The sequence below is a fragment of the Falco biarmicus genome, chromosome 12 (assembly GCF_023638135.1).
Source record: "Falco biarmicus isolate bFalBia1 chromosome 12, bFalBia1.pri, whole genome shotgun sequence".
NCBI classification, from domain to species: Eukaryota; Metazoa; Chordata; class Aves; order Falconiformes; family Falconidae; genus Falco; species Falco biarmicus.
The window spans coordinates 24840423-24857320 of NC_079299.1; the positions used below are offsets into that span (position 1 = coordinate 24840423).

The 16898-nt window shown below is 41.5% G+C and overlaps 1 protein-coding gene across 1 annotated transcript in view; it reads right to left on the reverse strand.

Annotated features, from left to right (window-relative positions):
- Window positions 1–16898, reverse strand: part of PCSK2 (proprotein convertase subtilisin/kexin type 2) — a 109132-nt gene that overhangs the window by 52626 nt on the left and 39608 nt on the right. Inside the window, exons 3-4 of the mRNA XM_056357564.1 lie at window positions 2998–3111; window positions 1233–1341 (exon numbers count right to left, since the gene is read on the reverse strand). Coding sequence (XP_056213539.1) covers window positions 1233–1341; window positions 2998–3111 — 223 coding nt within the window. The remainder of the gene's footprint in view (window positions 1–1232; window positions 1342–2997; window positions 3112–16898) is intronic.

Here is a 16898-nt window from a genome sequence, read left to right on the forward strand (position 1 = left end):
GTATTACATGCTCAATTTTATCTCCAAGGAGGATGCTGTTATGCTGGTTATTCTGATGAAATGAATACCTCCCATTATTCAGGGTCCTTAGCACTAGATTTGCATGAAAACACCCTTGTATCTGTGGAGAGCCTTACTGATCTAAACGGCCAGATGGACAGCATCTGACAACAATGTCCAGATGGGCAGCAAAAATCTCAACAAAGAATCATGGTATTCAAGTGCTCTCTTCCACAGTTACTGGAAGTGAATATAAGGCAAATTAACCCCTTCTCCAAAAGCTGTACCTGATGGGCCAACAGCTTTATTTGACCTGAAGCTCAAATAGTTTGCCATCATACCCATCACAGTCAGGCCTAGCTATTCTGAAAGCCAAGTCCTGTCTCTGGGATCAGGGAAATTGAGTTTTCACATGACATCATGTAAGAGGTCATGTCTCATGTGATTGATCTCTCTTCAACATGCAGATGTCTGAGTCTCCTTTCTTAAAGACTTCCACAAAAACCCTGCCTTGGGAATAAGCAGATGAGGAACAGAATTAAGTGAGGACAGATCTCAGCTGACTCTAGAAAACATTCATGGATCCAGACATTTTACTTACTTGTTTTTAATATTATTCAGTCACCATAAAAGGAAAACATTCAAAAAAATGTAGCCCAAAGAAAAGTGCTGAGAGACTGCACAGAATTCCTGTACTTCAGCAAAGAACCCATGAGAAGAACAGCTGTGACTTCAACCGTACCTTTTATCTTTTTCTTCTCTGAACTTAACCTCAAATTAGTAATATATTTAATATGCAGGTCTTTATTGACATTCAGAATCAAAGTGTTTAATTATTTCAGCTGTCAAGTATGACTTTGAGAATAACGTAACCCAGAAAATGTTTTCTTAAATAGTTTTTGCACAGCAATTACATTCCCCAGTCAGTGCCTACAGAAGTCAAGGGGAGTCTCTCCTTTGGCTTAATGGCCATTATGGTGTGCCCTGGAAGATATCTGAGTGATAACTGCAAACTATTTTTAAAGCTTGGTTATCCATGCTACAGTACCCCTAGTGAAGTCTTTATAATGTATTTTCCCTGAAGATCTCAAAGTCTTTACGGAGGCTGGTAGTCTTGCCACTATAAGCAATCCATTATTACTTTTTAATCTTTTCTTTTTTTTTTTTTTTACTTTGATTATATGGAAAAAGCGACTTTAAAAATATTAAATTAGCACTCAGTCTTCACTTACCATCATCCATAATTCCTATGGTTACTCCCTTCCCTGTGTATCCCAGCTCCCACGCTTCAGCTACGTTAAGGTCAAGTCCAGGAGTCCCATCTGCTTGGCCAGTGTTAATCTAATACATTAGTGAAAAAGAAGAATACTCTCTTTTACTTGACAGATACATTTCCACAGCCGCTGAATTTTGCTTTATGTCTCTGCATGTATCTTTTGGTATGGAAAATATATCCCATTTGCTTTGGAGTGCACATCTGTACATAATCATATCTACTGCAATAATGCAGCGGTAAAAAAACCTAAACCAAAACAAACTAAAAAAACAACTCTGGGTAAATTCACTTCTTTGTGGTTTATAAGATTTTATAAGACTCCTACTTAAGCCCGTCAGGGCAGTGGGTCAATCCAGAAAAAGTTAGATCAATAGATTTTACATAAGACTTTTTACGAGCAGGAAATACTTTTACTCTTGAAAGGACAGATCAATGTTCATGACCACTGGGTTTAGTACCAGAAACAACATCTTTGATAACCAAGTGGGCCCTTCTTTAAGCAGGAAAGTTCACTAGATGAACTTCAAGAGTCCTTTCCAACCTTGTGTGTGTGTGATTCTATGGTTCTGCAGTACAGGCAATCCCCTGTTTCATCAGGCATTACTCATGTTCCCCAACCTCATTCACAAATTTCTCAAGTTCCAGGAGAAAAGTAATACAGCTTTTGCTGCTCCTGATGCAAAATTTTTCAATTTTGTGTCAGACACATCTCACTTCAAAACACATTTTAGTGTACTTTATAATCTCAAAAATTTATAGCTTCATAAAAATGTCATTTTTATCACTGCAATATTTTGATAGAAGTACCAGAAAGAAGTGAGTTAATCCACACTTTAGTTTATCATCTCATTAAGAACGAAGCCCCATCTATGCTAATGGGCCTTCATTCATCTGAAAACTCTTGTCGCCTTAGAGCGGAAAAAAACCCTAATAGTCAGCCATGTCAGATAGAGTCATAAAAGATAAGAAACAGATTAAAAGGAAAGAGAATAACAAACACTACTCTTAAGCAAAAAGACCTTTCTTAACTTAACAAGGCAGTACATTGACTAAGTATTTAATCATAAACAGGTTGCAACATTAAAAACTAGCCAACATTATCAAATTTTTTAATAGAAAAAATGATTTTGGCTACTTCTATGTAAAAGTTTAATTTTTCTTTTGAGATTGAAGACTTCTCCCTACAAAATATGACACATTAAAAATGAAACAATTTAGCAAAATATTAATTTCTTTTGACATTAGCTTAAGCTAAAATTCATCAGTTTTCAGCTGTTCTGCTTCTGACAGAAGAAAATAAATTAGAGTTCAGATTTCCTTAAGAAAAGAAAAACCTCAACTTTTTCTAGCCAATACACTAGAACTTTTTTTGAAATTCTATAACAGTATTTTACCTGGCAACAGCTCAAAGACATGATTCATATGCAGTTTTAGGGGTCACATCAGCACACCAGGAATGCCCACAGGACACCAATACAGTTCTCTTTCAAGCCTTCTAAGGATCTTTCCGTTGACTGAAATGAAATTTAGCTCTTGAAATGTGCTGGGTCCTCCCAGCATAAAAGAGGTACAGTTAAAAACAATAGGACCGAGCCTTGGGTCCATTCCCAAGTTTTTGTGACATACAGGGGAAGAACTCTTGCAAAACATTGCAACAGCACAGAATGGCTTGAATGCCAATTATTTAGTTACGATTACTGTGATTTTCTTTCAAAACTTACCAGGTACCATTGCTTGGTAAATAAAGGATCATTCATGTTGATGTCAATGTCATTGATGTCTCTGTATCCTCGCTTCCTTCTGCTGAAGCCTTCCTGTTGCACAGCTTTTCGTACCTGGAAAGGTTAATTTTTACATCTTCAGCTCAACATCCTTAACTACTTATACAAAGACTTTTTTAGCCTTGCTTTCACGAGAGGTAAGGCTTATGAAATCACACTGTTTGTATCTGTGTCATTCATTTGCAACTTCTAAACCGGTAACTGATTTCAGTGAAAATTTGCAAAGAGGTAGAGAGCTCCAGGACTACTACAATGGCTATGTGGGGCAGAGACACCCACAAGTGTCCTGCCTGGAGGAAGGCTACAGCTTGAACATGTTTCAGGCTCCCACCTATCTGCATAAGAAAGAGCCCCTATCCAGGCATCATTATTATCATGGATCTTCTTGCCATACATTACTTTTCCACTGCCAGCAAAATCAAAACATTGTTGTTAATAGAAGCCAGAATTATTTAACTAATTGCCAATATGTCACTGTTTCAAGCTGCTGGCATTTGATAACATGAGGATGCAGGTCTCAACCACGCTTTTACTTTTTCAGATTTTTCTCCAGGGCATTTTCAGAGTATTACATAGCCTTTCCTGCCAAACAGATTTGCTGGGAGAAAAAAAATCTGGTGTTGTGTGCTTTCGGCATACTCCTGAGGTTCTCAAAAAACACGTCTTGTAAAGTGATCTACTTTACTGCAAGGAAAATCCCTGAAATAAGTGATAAATAAATATACTGGCAAGAAAAACTACATGGCAAAAAAGCCACTAAGCTGACCACACTGGCTGAAGTATAAGATATGAAAATGCTGGTTATGAAACACAAATAGCTATAGGTTTTTTTAGAGATCTTTTTCTTTATGAAGAGCAAATCCATAGAAACATTTAAGTAAGCACTGTAAAAAATCAGAAAAGTCAGACACACAAATATACTTGGAGGCAGGAACTACACATGTCAGACCATAATCATGTTATTTGTACCCACATAAAAGAGCACTCCTAAACGAGACCACTGAATGGTTGTAATTGGAGTTATAATATCTGCTAACATATTCTCAGACCTTGCAGAAGTGCTGTCAAGTTTGGCATGCTCTTTTTGTATTCTTTAGCCTAACACTTGGAATGAAGACAGCATGAAGAGTCCCAGCATTTAATTAAAAAGAAAAAAATGTTAAAAAAATCTAGCCTTGATCAAGGAGAAATGCTTAAAACCATAAACTAAGCACACCTTGAGGTGTGCTGCAAGAAGGCAGTAATACCACCAACATTTCCTTGGCATTTTCTTGAAAAAAATGCATGGTTATTAAATAAATCTAATAACTCAGAGAACCACTTCTAGACATGTGGCTTTGGCATTTCTGATTAAGAATACATATACAGGAGTCATACTGCTGTGTCACAGTAATTCATACAGTGTCAGTGAAAATCAACAGAGGAGAAATTCATTCAAAGGCTAAATCAGATCTTAGGTCAGTTGAGTCATTCTTGGAGGTGTCCTTCTGTCTCCGTTAATTAAAGCAGAAGCCTCAAAATACAGTGCTCAGTGAGGTGCCTAAGGCTCAGATGAAACTGGGATCTAACTGATGGGGGCTAAAAGCTATTTTCCTCACAGCTATATTGCTTCACTATAACCCTGAAAACTGAATACCAATTCATAGTGAGCAGGATGGAGCAGTGTGCCCTGAAAAGGCAGTGTCAAACATGCCTAAAATTCTACTTGCATGAATTCTAACTCCTAAAGGTACCAAATGATATAATACTGAACTGGTGGGTGCTTTACCAAATGATAAAATACTGAATTGATTGGTGCTTTCATTTATATGTATGTTTCTGTTACTTGCGCAGGTTCATTAAAAGTGGAGCAAATTGAAAATAAAGAAAAAAACTGATACAAAATAAGCTGGAAGGAGAACACTGATTAAGCAGGACCCACGCTAGGTGTACTTAGTGGTGCCAGGTACCTGTACAGAGTGAAGAAAGGTATAAGCATACTGTTTGATACCTCTAAGATAAGGCTCAGTGATGCCATGGAGACAACAGAGCAATCACCTGTCATTATGCTTTCCTCCGTTACCACCCCTGCCTCTCTGCTTGCGACTACAAACCCTGAGCTGTCACCACAGAAAATAATTATGAACAGAAGCCAACCCTCACTTAGAGGGATGCCAGAGAAAAAGATTTCATGCGTTTGCGCTCCCACGCAAGCTTGCTGGCTCTGCAGGACATGCTGCATTAAGGCACTGAATTAGGATTTAGTACAAAAGGATTTCTGCTAATTAAAAAGCAATGCTGCGGAGCCCTGGCTTTTCTTTAAGACAACCTGGAGGAAGTGAGGGAGCAATTTGCAGAAATAGCACAGGCTGCTTTCCCGCTTCAGGATCATCTCATTTGTCTGATTTGTTCCATCTTCACAACAAAACACAATTTATTTTTTGTATTGTATTATATTACATTATATTATAATTTCCTGAGACAAGGAAATATACCCCTCGAGGAGTTATAACCCTCTCTGAACTAAAATCACTCTGTAGGCTGTTTTCTGAATAGTTCACATGGAGAAAAGGAGTACAGGATGTTAACTAGCCACAAATGTAAATTCAGAGGCTTCTTTTTCACTACAGAATTAAGGGTTTTTTCCCTTTGGTAACTCATAACCATCAGCTCACAAGCATCCAGAAAAGGTTGAGCATTTCTGTCATGAAATAAGTTGAAAGCTTTGGGTAAGACTGTGGTAGTTTCTCACTTAGGTAAGCTATAAATTGCCTCTATTCAGTTGCCTTGTATGAGGATCTCAGCCTGAATGTAAGATCTCGCCTTTCTCCTGATGAAAACGTATCTAGAAGGCAATGATCCCACGAGCAGACAACATCCATATATTCCAGAAAAAAAGCCCAACAGAACAAACTTTGAAAATGATAATGGAAATCCAATGATTTGAGTGGAGAACCGCTCATTTAGGGCTGCAGATAGCTGACTCGGAGAATCCTAGTCTTCTTGCCAATTGGATATCTACAGCAGAAAAATGGTGTTTTCTAGAGCTGGGAACTTGTGCTTTCATATCTAGTCTGGATCAGGAGAGGGATCACATCTGATTCTGCTTTTATCTTCATTTTCTCCTTACAGGAGATGAGGCTGTCCCATGACATCAGTAATATGAATGCATTAAGTGTCATGTCGCAGCTAGTATGTTTCACAAACACACACAGGAGAGAACAGCTTTGCATGCGCAACGGTAGAAAATCATTGGAAAACGTTCTGATCTTGTAACAGCCATAATCCCATATGCCTGTGTCAACTTCAAACCTTGACTCCAGCCCTCAATCCAATGCACAATGCAACCTCACACCATCTTTTAAATACTTTTTTCTCTACCTGAAGCAGGAAAGATCATATTCATAAGACTCAGGGTTCTGATAATTGCATCTCTAAATTATTTGAGCCTGTGAAGCATGATACTTATTAGAACCTAGCGATGGAATGAGATTTTCTTACTAAAATAGTATGAATTTTACTGTCTCAAAATCAGGCTTATTTACCAGCATTAACAGCCTTTTGTTTATTTCATTCTTAATTAATTTATTCCTTTTTCATCAGGATACAGGATTAAGTAGAGAGCAAAATCTGAGCATCTACTTTATTAGCATGTGACTAAATCATGCAAAAGTTATTAGCTGTGTTGTAATGAGAATAAAGGTCATGTATGAACGAAGGTAGCCTATGGACAATAAGATCTTCATAAGGAAAAAAGGTTCAAGTATTGATTTTTAATATACTTGTACTTATGCATGGCGCATAAAGTCACTTGGATAATAATAAACCAGCAGGATACTGATGCAGAACAAATCAACAGAATAATCAATTGACTGCAATACTGCTCAGGGAGGGCCAGAAACCGCAGCACTAACTGTGCTCTATGCTCCTATGAATGCCAAAATAATCAGCCCCTCATTTTGACAGAACAGGGTTAATTGTACTGGTGAGCTCCTGCAGTTAAATGGCTCTGTTATACTAAGCATAAATGACAGATTTACTGAATTATACCAGCGGGTGCACAAAAGTGGAACAGTACATGGAACTCCAACCTGAAGAATCAAGAACTTCAGGACAGGAGAATTTGGACCAAATTCCAGAGGCAATATGCAGTCCCACTGATGACATCTAATAGGCATGGCTTTAAAACAAAAACAAAACAAACAAACCCAAACCAGAAAACCAACATAGCAGTGAGATGACCAGCCAAAGGAAGCAGTGGTTCTTCTTACTCTAAAGCTTCAGGGTCAATACAGGTCTGTTCCTGAAGGTGACTAAAGAAGTTGGAAACTGATCGCCTGCATTTGTAATAGAATCATTTAGGTTGGAAAAGACCTTTGAGATCATCAAGTCCAACCATTAAACCAGGACTACCAAGTCCATTACTAAACCATGTCCCCTAAGCACCACATCTACGCATGTTTTTTAAGTACCTCCAGGGATGGTGACTCAACCATTTTCCTGGGCAGCCTGCTCCAATGCTTCACCACCCTTTCAGTGAAGAAATTTTTCTGAATATCCCATCGAAACCTCCCCTGGTGCAACTTGAGGCTGTTCCCTCCTGTCCTGTCCCTCATCACCTGGGAGAAGGGACCGACCCCCCTGTCAGGAGCTGCAGAGAGCGATAAGGTCCCCCAAGTCCTCTCCAGGCCAACCCCCCCCAGGTCCCTCAGCCGCCCCCCGTGAGCCTGGTGCTCCAGCCCCGTCCCCAGCCCCTGCCCGGCTCTGGACACGCTCCCAGCCCCTCAGCGTCCCCCCTGCAGTGAGGGGCCTGAAACACCCCAGGGTGCGAGATGTGGCCCCACCAGTGCTGAGGGCCCTTCCCCGCCGGGCAGTTCCCAGCCCCTGCCCCAGCCTGCAGCTGCGGGGGGCTGGTGTGACCCTCGGGCAGGGCCCGGCACTGAGCCCTGTGGAACCTCACCCCATCGGCCCGGCCTGCCCAGACCCCCCTGCAGAGCCTCCTGCCCCCCAGCAGGTCAGCGCTCCCCCAGCCTGGTGCAGCTGGGAACTGGCTGAGGGTGCGCTCGATCCCCTCATCAGCGATAAACAGAACTGGCCCCAGTACTGGGCCCTGGGGAACACCACTGGTGACTGGCCGCCGTACAGGGACTCCTTCCCCGAGCTATCTTGCCACTCCTTGGTAGGTGCAGTTAGAGCCGCTACCACAAAGATGTAGCAGCTGTTTAAGCACAAGTCCTTTGAAACTACAAAGCTTATCAACACAACCTTTGCTGCCATTTCTAAGCAAAGGACAGAGGAAGACTTTTCTTCTTTTTCAATTTGAAAGATTTCATTGAAGTAAAAACACGTCTTTCCATCAAAATACTTTTATCACTCTTGCTTTATACATTTTTAAATGGCTATTTTCATAATGACAAACACAGACAGCATAAGAATTGCTTTGATTTCTAGGTGAAGTAATGTCAACTGTAAAATACATCCATTTTTCATTGTTCTTACCATGTCTCTAACTTGCTGTTACTTCTTTCTTTTGTTACTAGTTGAAACAGTGTTGGATATCAAGGACCTGCTGGGGGTTTTTTTGTTTATTACGCTTAGATGTTCTGGACCAGTTCTAGTTTTCTACTTTCTCTAACCAGCCCCATTTACCTGCCCAAACACTTCTAGGTTTATATAGACCATAAGCAGATACTAAAGCCTCTGGATACTTACACTGTCCCCAGGCATCCCTCTTGGGATGTCTTCTCAGTTTTACTTGACTCCACCTTGTGCTCTTTGAACTTCCCACCCCCTTTCTCTGGACATGGTATTGCGAAGTGTCACACTTCCAGTAGAACAAAACAGGGACAAAATACTGCACCATTAAAGTGTGACAAAACTGTCACTGATTGCCTTGCACAGCAAATCACGGGGTAGTTTGGGCTGCTTACTAACTTTCTCTGCAAAACCCACTGCAAATTAAAACATTAGAGGTATGGCCATTTAGGAAACTGCCCCAGAAGTTCCATATCAATCAAACAACAATAAAATATGAAGGTGAACAGGCTGAACTCAAAGGTTCCCCTCAGGCAATTAACCTTTCTTGATGGAAATGCAATTTAAAGAACTTGTGTTTCAACCAAGTTCATATTTTACAAAAAAGTATGCAAGAACTGACTTGCCTCTACCTTGTTTTGTGACCTTTTGTTTTCCTGATATTAGTTCAGTGCTTGGTAAATAAGGAGCTTTCAAAAATAAAAGAAAGGGAAAAGAAATCAATATTTTTGTCCATTTAGCAGGCCTCTCACAGTTCAGTGACATTCAGGAAGCAGTGAGTAAAGAGAGAAGGAATCAATGTGTAAGAGGAGGCTGCAGATCACATTCAACCTGCTCAGCTAAGCAATCAATAGCGCTGCTCTAGCTGCTACTTTGAAATGTGAGTTGTTTAGGCTGCAATGTAAAATGAATGCTGAGTAGGGATGGTCTGCAATGGAAATGCCAATCTAGTAAAACAGAAATTTTCATAGGATCATGCCCTCTTTGACAAAGTTTTTTTGTTCTGGGATAGAATTTATTAAGGGGAAAGACTGAGACAGCAAAATAAGCCCTGTATATCTTGATATGCAGCGCACTGCCTCAAGAACAAGCAAACTGCTTCACACCTCTGCTCTCTCCTCAGTTTGGCATGAGGGCTGTACCAGGATCTACACTATCACAGGTGCTAGCTATTCTAGGAACTCCGTTCTTATTTCCAATTTTTTCACTGCTTAAACAAGCCAACAGGAGAGCAGGAGCATTTCTGAAATCTTAAGATGTTTCCAAAAGGAATGAAAAACTGCTTATTCTACATGGAGAAGCTGACATTACAATTTATGGTATGTAACAACAGAAAAGTAAAAGTAATTCACATTTCAAACAATGTCTTATTGCAAGACAGCAGGACAGTCACTACAGTTACAAAATCAAAGACCTCTGTTAAGAAAGAAATTTCCCAGTGATGGGCTATAACTGCAGGCATTGGTCTCTCCAGTGGATCTGGAGAGGCTGCAAACCACAGGGACACTTTATCAGCAGCTTGTGGGTAAATTTCACACTTTGCTGTCTCACCAGTTACATTGGGCCACAAAAATGATCAGTCTTTCAAATTAATCAGAATAACCACCTCTCAGTGCAGGTGTAAACAGCAGCATGCCTGGTGACAGAAAACAAAACTGGGCTCCGTGCACGTAGAGCACTATTGACTGCAGATCCTCCCTTCTTAGCTGCAAAATTGGTTGCTACAAGTCACACTTTTCTCTTCTTTTACATCCCTTTGCCAAGTACTGCAGATACGCCTTTCTTAAAACATCATGTTAGGAAAAACCCCACCATTTTCTTCTTCTTCCACAGTAGAAGTCTTTTCATGGAGTGCTTTTCATTATTACAAAGGCCACCATCAAGCTTTGAGATGATATTCAAAGTAGGTCTACGTTACATTTGCAACCTCTCTGTGGTATAAAAGGGTTTTTGTTCAAATGGGAATCAGGCCCAGTTCATCTTTAAGACTGCAAACCTTTTGGCATTGAGACTAGCTTTTGCTTATATCTGTGCAATACAAAGAAAAGAGGTGCTCAGATGATGCTGAATCTTTTAATTTAATAATTTACTCTTTATCGTCATTTGTTCATTTATATCTTTGGATCATTTCTTATATTCCTGGGCAGACTTCCAGCAAAGGACTTTCCTCCTGCTCCACAATAGCTCACTGGTCCTACAAGGAGAGAGGTACTACAGAGTCCACCTTTATATAACCACCTTTTCAAAGATTCCATGAGTATGGTTGCTGCTTCCACACAAGCAATGAATATCTGATACATCCCAAGAGAACAGGAGTGCTCACAGGCTAAAGATTCCTCTAACTCTGTTGATTATTAGTTAATTTATTTCATGAAGAAAGTCTCCAGATAAGTGGGGACTGTCAGAAAATATCACTTTGGGAAAAAATCTGTTCAGTTTGGTTTGTATGGGAAGACTCAACTGCCAGGTAAAGTTACTATCTTTGTTGAAGCACACCCTTGACTCACCCTGATGCATAAGAGACTTCTTGTAAACACGTGGATTTGCCTACTAATGCCCAAACACATTTTCAGTCATAAAGCATCATTTGTAGCAGCTTTACCTCACTTCATGTATTACCTTTCTAAAGATGCCATTTTGCTTTACAGACATAGACGTACTCCATATGCACAGACTAGACGTGCCTTGTTATATGCCTGTGTAAGTATGCATCATCATTTAGAGAAACTGAATCAGCAGGGGATTGAGACCTCAAAGTCAGTCTGCAGCATGTGCTGAAAATAGATCCCCCTGGTCTCCAAAGTGATTCTGCACCTAAAAGCTGGCTTCTGACCTGTGCTATAACTCATCATACTTTCGCTTCATTCTCCACAGCCTCCTTCCCACTCAAAATTCATCTAATAGCTCATCATTCACCATGAAACATCTGCTTGGAAAAATATAATGCACATTTTCTCTCCTGGAATTGCTGGCATGGTTCATCCTCTTCTCATGTTAACAGCAAATACACCACAATGTCAGACTCGTTGAAAAGCTGCATGTTGCCCTGTGATTTATTTTGCTTTCTATGCGTACTCCTTTTCTAAACACCAAGTCAAAAACCCAAACCATTTTTATATAACTGCCCCGCAAGCCCAGTGACAGCATTCAGTCACGGTAACTGTGGTAGGAGCTATTTGAGGTTCCTCTCATGCAGTGGGGCTTAAAGTAAAAGTTTACTTCAGGCTCCTCTGCTGTTTATGGCCCTTCTGAGCAGATGGGCTCTACTGGACTCAGTGGTGGTGAAACATTTTCATACAAAATTGTTGCCAGGATCTCAGCTGAAGAGCAGCTTCCCAAAATAAAAATTGTATCATGGCACTAGGAGGGAAAGCAGGCAGACTAATGTCAGTGCTGTTGCCCTACATGCAGTGCATGAACCGAGCTGAAAATCAATTTCATTTAAATTCATTTAACAAAGTCTGAATTAAAACCATTACTTAAAACTAGCTGTGGGTCCCCCCTCAAAACCTGAACTCATGGGGGTGACAGCGAACAAATGGTTGGCTCCACCATACAGAATCCAGGCTCTCTCAAACCTGGGTTCAGAAAGGGCAAGAGTGCTTTTTGATTTCTTTTTCCCAACTGCAACCCTGTCAGGGTCCTAGAGAATACAACTATTCTCTTTTGTTCCCTCTTCAGCACTGTCATTGCTAGAAACAGTTTTTCCTTTCCCTGCTTCTTCTGCTCTGTGAGCAAACAATGCAGTTTGAATCGGGGCAAATACCTCCTGAAGAGGCATCTGTTTCAGTCAACATGGAACGGAGCCCCTCCACGCAGACAGAGGCAGCTGTCCCAAATGCCCACTTACTCTTTCCCCGGCAGCTCCCGCGATCGCTGTTCTGACTCAGGTCCCCGCAGCACCATGCAGCAGGCTGCTACCACTGATTGCTGCCCGCTGCTGTCAACACCTCCCCAGCCAGGTGGTAACGACATCTGCAGAAGGCCCATTTAGCCTTAATAAAAAACAAAGCCTATTTTTACAAAGCTGCTTGCCTGGAGTGACATAGCAACAACTGCCAAAAAGTCTAAGCTTATTCTAATATTTCAAACCTGTAATACTTAAACTTCAAGGTCCACATGAGCAGCAGTGATATATTAGTGAGCCTTTCTTTTCCATTTTTAACGCCTTCAGAGCTCTGTTGCTATCTCAGTGGGGACGAGATACAGAATTGCAAACCACTGATCTTCCTAAAGTGCTGCCTGCTGGGAATTACATGGGCTGTACAACGTCTTCTCTCAGGAAATTTCATAACTAGAAGCCAGACACAAAACAGAAGCCAACCTTATGACAGAGGGAAAACTGCAATTATGCTGCTGCTCACATTCACAGATCTGCTTATGCACCCAACAGCAGAGTAGTTGTTTATAGCACAGCTACCACTTTATTCTATTACCATAAATACACTGGACAGAAAAGACAAGGGAGCTTGCTCCCATGCATGCCTTTCCCAGCCCAGGAAGCGACTGATGATCTGTATTGATTGGGCCGTGCACTGTAAAGGTTGCAATTGCAGTTCTTCAGCTCCTAGATTCAGAGGTTTATGGATCCCTGTCACAGAGCACGTTAATAAAATCAGCAGAGGTTTATGTATCACTGCTGTACTGCACTGGGTTAGTGGTGTAGAGCTGCCAGGGACAGGCCATCTGCCACAGAGGAAGCATCAAAACAAAACTGTTTCTAGAGAACGATTTCTGTATGAAGAGGAAAGATAGGAGAAGCCGGGAAGTAAGAGGTCAGTTTGCAAAAAGGGAAGAAACAGCCAATGTCTTACTGTTCTGGTCTTTACCCAAATCAGTTTTTAGTTTGATACTTTCAAAGGACTGACCTTGATCCTTGTCAAGACATGTTGTACGTCAGAATCCTTTAGTTAAACATCTTCAGTTCCTGCCTTGGAGCCCACAGAGAGCACAGTTGCAGAGTTGCTGGTACCCAGCACAGTGGCAGAGAGCATGGCCAAGGCAGAGAGGTCTCCATCAGGGCACTTTTCCCAGAATCTGGCTGCCATCAAGTGGCAGAAACCTCCCCCTTCTGCCCCTGAACTCCCGACCTGCCTAGCACCCAGCTTGAGAAGTGTATCAAACACACATTCCCCCAGGCAAAGTCTACAGCTCTGCTCTTGTCAAGAAAGTCACCAGGACACAGTGATTTGGCAGAGAGATCACCATCTGGCAGGAGACTGTAGGCAGACCTAACACTGTGCAGTGGTGGGGTCAACAAAGCAGGGAAGAGACGTCCTGCTGGGGCACAGAGTCGGCCCCAGCATAACAGAGCACACCGCAAAATAACAGAGACGGAAAAACCTGTGAAACTGAGACAAGTATTAATACACTCAGAGTTTATCCTAGCCGAAACTCTCCTTAGCTTCTCACAGAGACAGGGCAGTATGAGGCACAGAAGCCTGGTCTGAATATTCTTTATGGATCTTCTCAACAGCCCCCTTAGCAGAGATGCTTTTTACATCCCTGCCCATGTTCTCCAGCAGCCTGTCCCACTGGCTGCTGGCCAAGCCTCTCTCCAAAGCACATCTGCACAATTAAAATTGTTTTCAAAAATCTTAGAAACAAAGGGGTTTATGCCTTGATTTCAAGGGACTGAGATATCCAACTGATTCTGATTTGTCACAATCCCCTCTATTTAGCCACTGCTGAGAGCTATTAAAAATGGCCCCCAAAGACTACAAAACTCATTATAATCAGAGTTGGATTTGCACTGGCAGGGATTTGGTGCCAGAATTTTCCCTTGTCCCCACTGGGTCAGAGCACAGACTGGCTTAAATGAAGTAATAACATGATCATCCTGCTGCAAATTCTTTGAACTATTGCTGCTTTTTTGGCCAGGAATGAGGGAGTATCTTTTCAGTTCAGTTATTAGCATAAAATAATTAGACTTTGGGGTATATTTTCCTTCCAGCACACATACATAACTTGCATTAATATTAATAGGGACCTCTCTATTCACACTCATTGAAAGGGAGGTGTACCCCAAGGGACTGAGAAAGACTAAACCCTAAATATGCTTCTGCTTATCACCGAAGTTTTCCATATACTCCTGTAAACTGCTGTCCTCATTACATACTTCTTGCTCTTCCTAGTTTATTTCCACTGAGACAAATATTTAGCATGCCATGGAAGAAAATCCTTTGCTCAGGCTTCACAAAACAGGCAATCAAAAATGATGCATGCAAATTCTATGGAAATCGTTCTTTGTGTCCAGACTTTGAGACCCAATTCATATTACGGTTTTCACAGAATTAAAATTTAATGGAAAAGCTTCCCCCATGAAATTACATTTCTTTGGTATGAAAAGTGATGGATCTCTGGTTAATACTAACAGTGCCTGCTGCACACACATTTAGGGGCTCTTCATATTTCCAAAAAGCCAGCACTAACCTGTGTTACAGCAAGCACTGAAGAAGTGGCTTGAGACTACCAGTACTTCACAGAGTAACAAAAGAGAGATCTGGGGAAATAAACTATTACAGCAGAAGGATTGACTTTATGGCAGTTTGAACAGCTGCCTAGACTGGGGATATAAAGTTCCACATGTCTTGGGTCACTGCAGTCTGAAGAATGCAGAACATCTAGTGCCAAATGACAGAATCATGGACTTGGCAAGCTGTTGACAACACAATGACGTCAGAGATGATGTCCTTTGTTCTGGACCTTTCCTTTAAGAGCAAGGTGAGCTGTACCTACGAATGACCATTACGAAGGAAAATGACAAACCATGAAGCGCTGCCAGAGATACACCAGAATTATGTAAGGGATGAAGCTGCCAAAGTCTTGACTCAAAATGTCATTTTATGACACGGAAAGTAACAACATTATTCTCCAAAATGGGGAAATACGAACAAAAAATAGGGGAAAAACCCCCTGAGGCCCCTGAAAAGGACTGAAAATCACCATCCTTTCTACTGGGTAGTGCCCCTTGTTGTTCCTCACTCCCCTTTCAGGAAGGGCCAGCACCTTACCACGTGCCACACTGGACTGAAATGCAAATGAGATCAGGAAAATGCTCTAGATTAGAAACAAGTTTTCAAAATGCAGTCATACGCCCTATCCCAACACCAGCTAATCCTGCAACAACAACAACAAAATAATAGAAATTATGTCAGAAGAACAAACATTGAGGACAAAGGAGGCAGGAATACTTAAACTAAGGAACACCACTGAGAAAAACATCAGGTGAAACCACCACAGTGGAAGAACAGTATACATTTGGTATAAGCTTCTTGGCTGAGATTCAATTCTTCAGAAGTCCAAAGACCCAGGTGCCACCTCCTCTTGTCCAAGGGTAAATACAGACTCACTCCATTCATTTCAGTGATACTACTTCAGATCTTCACTGCTGCATATTGGAGAAATGTCTATCTCTTGTGTTTAACACCATCCCTGGGAGGAGAAATCCTGTTAAAAGCCTCCCTCCGGTTGATCTCAAGTTCGGACTTGTGGGGCTGAACTTGTGAGGACGAGTTATTATTCTTTGCTTCAGGGTAGAATGCCTATTTCCAAAGAAGTAACCAAATATGCAACCCACTGGTGAGGAAAAGACGCTGAGATACTGAGGGGGTACGAGTAAGCAGGGATGCTCAGAAGGTGCATGCTACAAAGCCGGAGCAGCATGCAGAGCCTCATGAATTAGTATGTTCAGGCTCTTCAAGCAGCAACAGCACACAGACATGACCTGCAGACCTCCTGATGTAGGTGCGCTGCTGGTGCACCTCAGAAGTGGTGGCTCACAGGTCACTTCTCTCCAGCATTTCCATCTTGGAGCTTGTGGAGGAGTCAACATAAGCACCCATGACCAACTGCACAGAAATACTGCAAAAATCCCAGTGTTAGCCTCACCTGAGACATGTGTTGTCCCTTCATACGCTTCTTCTCCCTCCCATTTAGGCCAGGTTCCCTCTTTCTCCACAGGTGCCTACAGGTGATAAAAACTGTCCAGGAGAATTTTTCTTCCCTTTATCGTAACGCGCAAAGCAGCACCATTTAGAGAGGAAGAAAGCACAAGCTCCTTGTACCTTACACAAGCCTGTAACTGAGGTCACGGTTTGGTCAGGGATGAAGGAAGCAGATGGCTACTTTGTTTGTTTTTCCTTGAGATCTGTTATGAAAACAGAGTCCTGGAAAGCTACTTGCATTGCCCAGTACAAACTCATCTGAGGCCCTTATGGAAAACATGGCTGAAAAGAAAACAAATTTTTTTCCTGTTGTCAACCATCACAACAAAAAATAAAGGCAGAACCGAGAAAAGTTCTCTCCTATTCCCCCTTAATATGTCC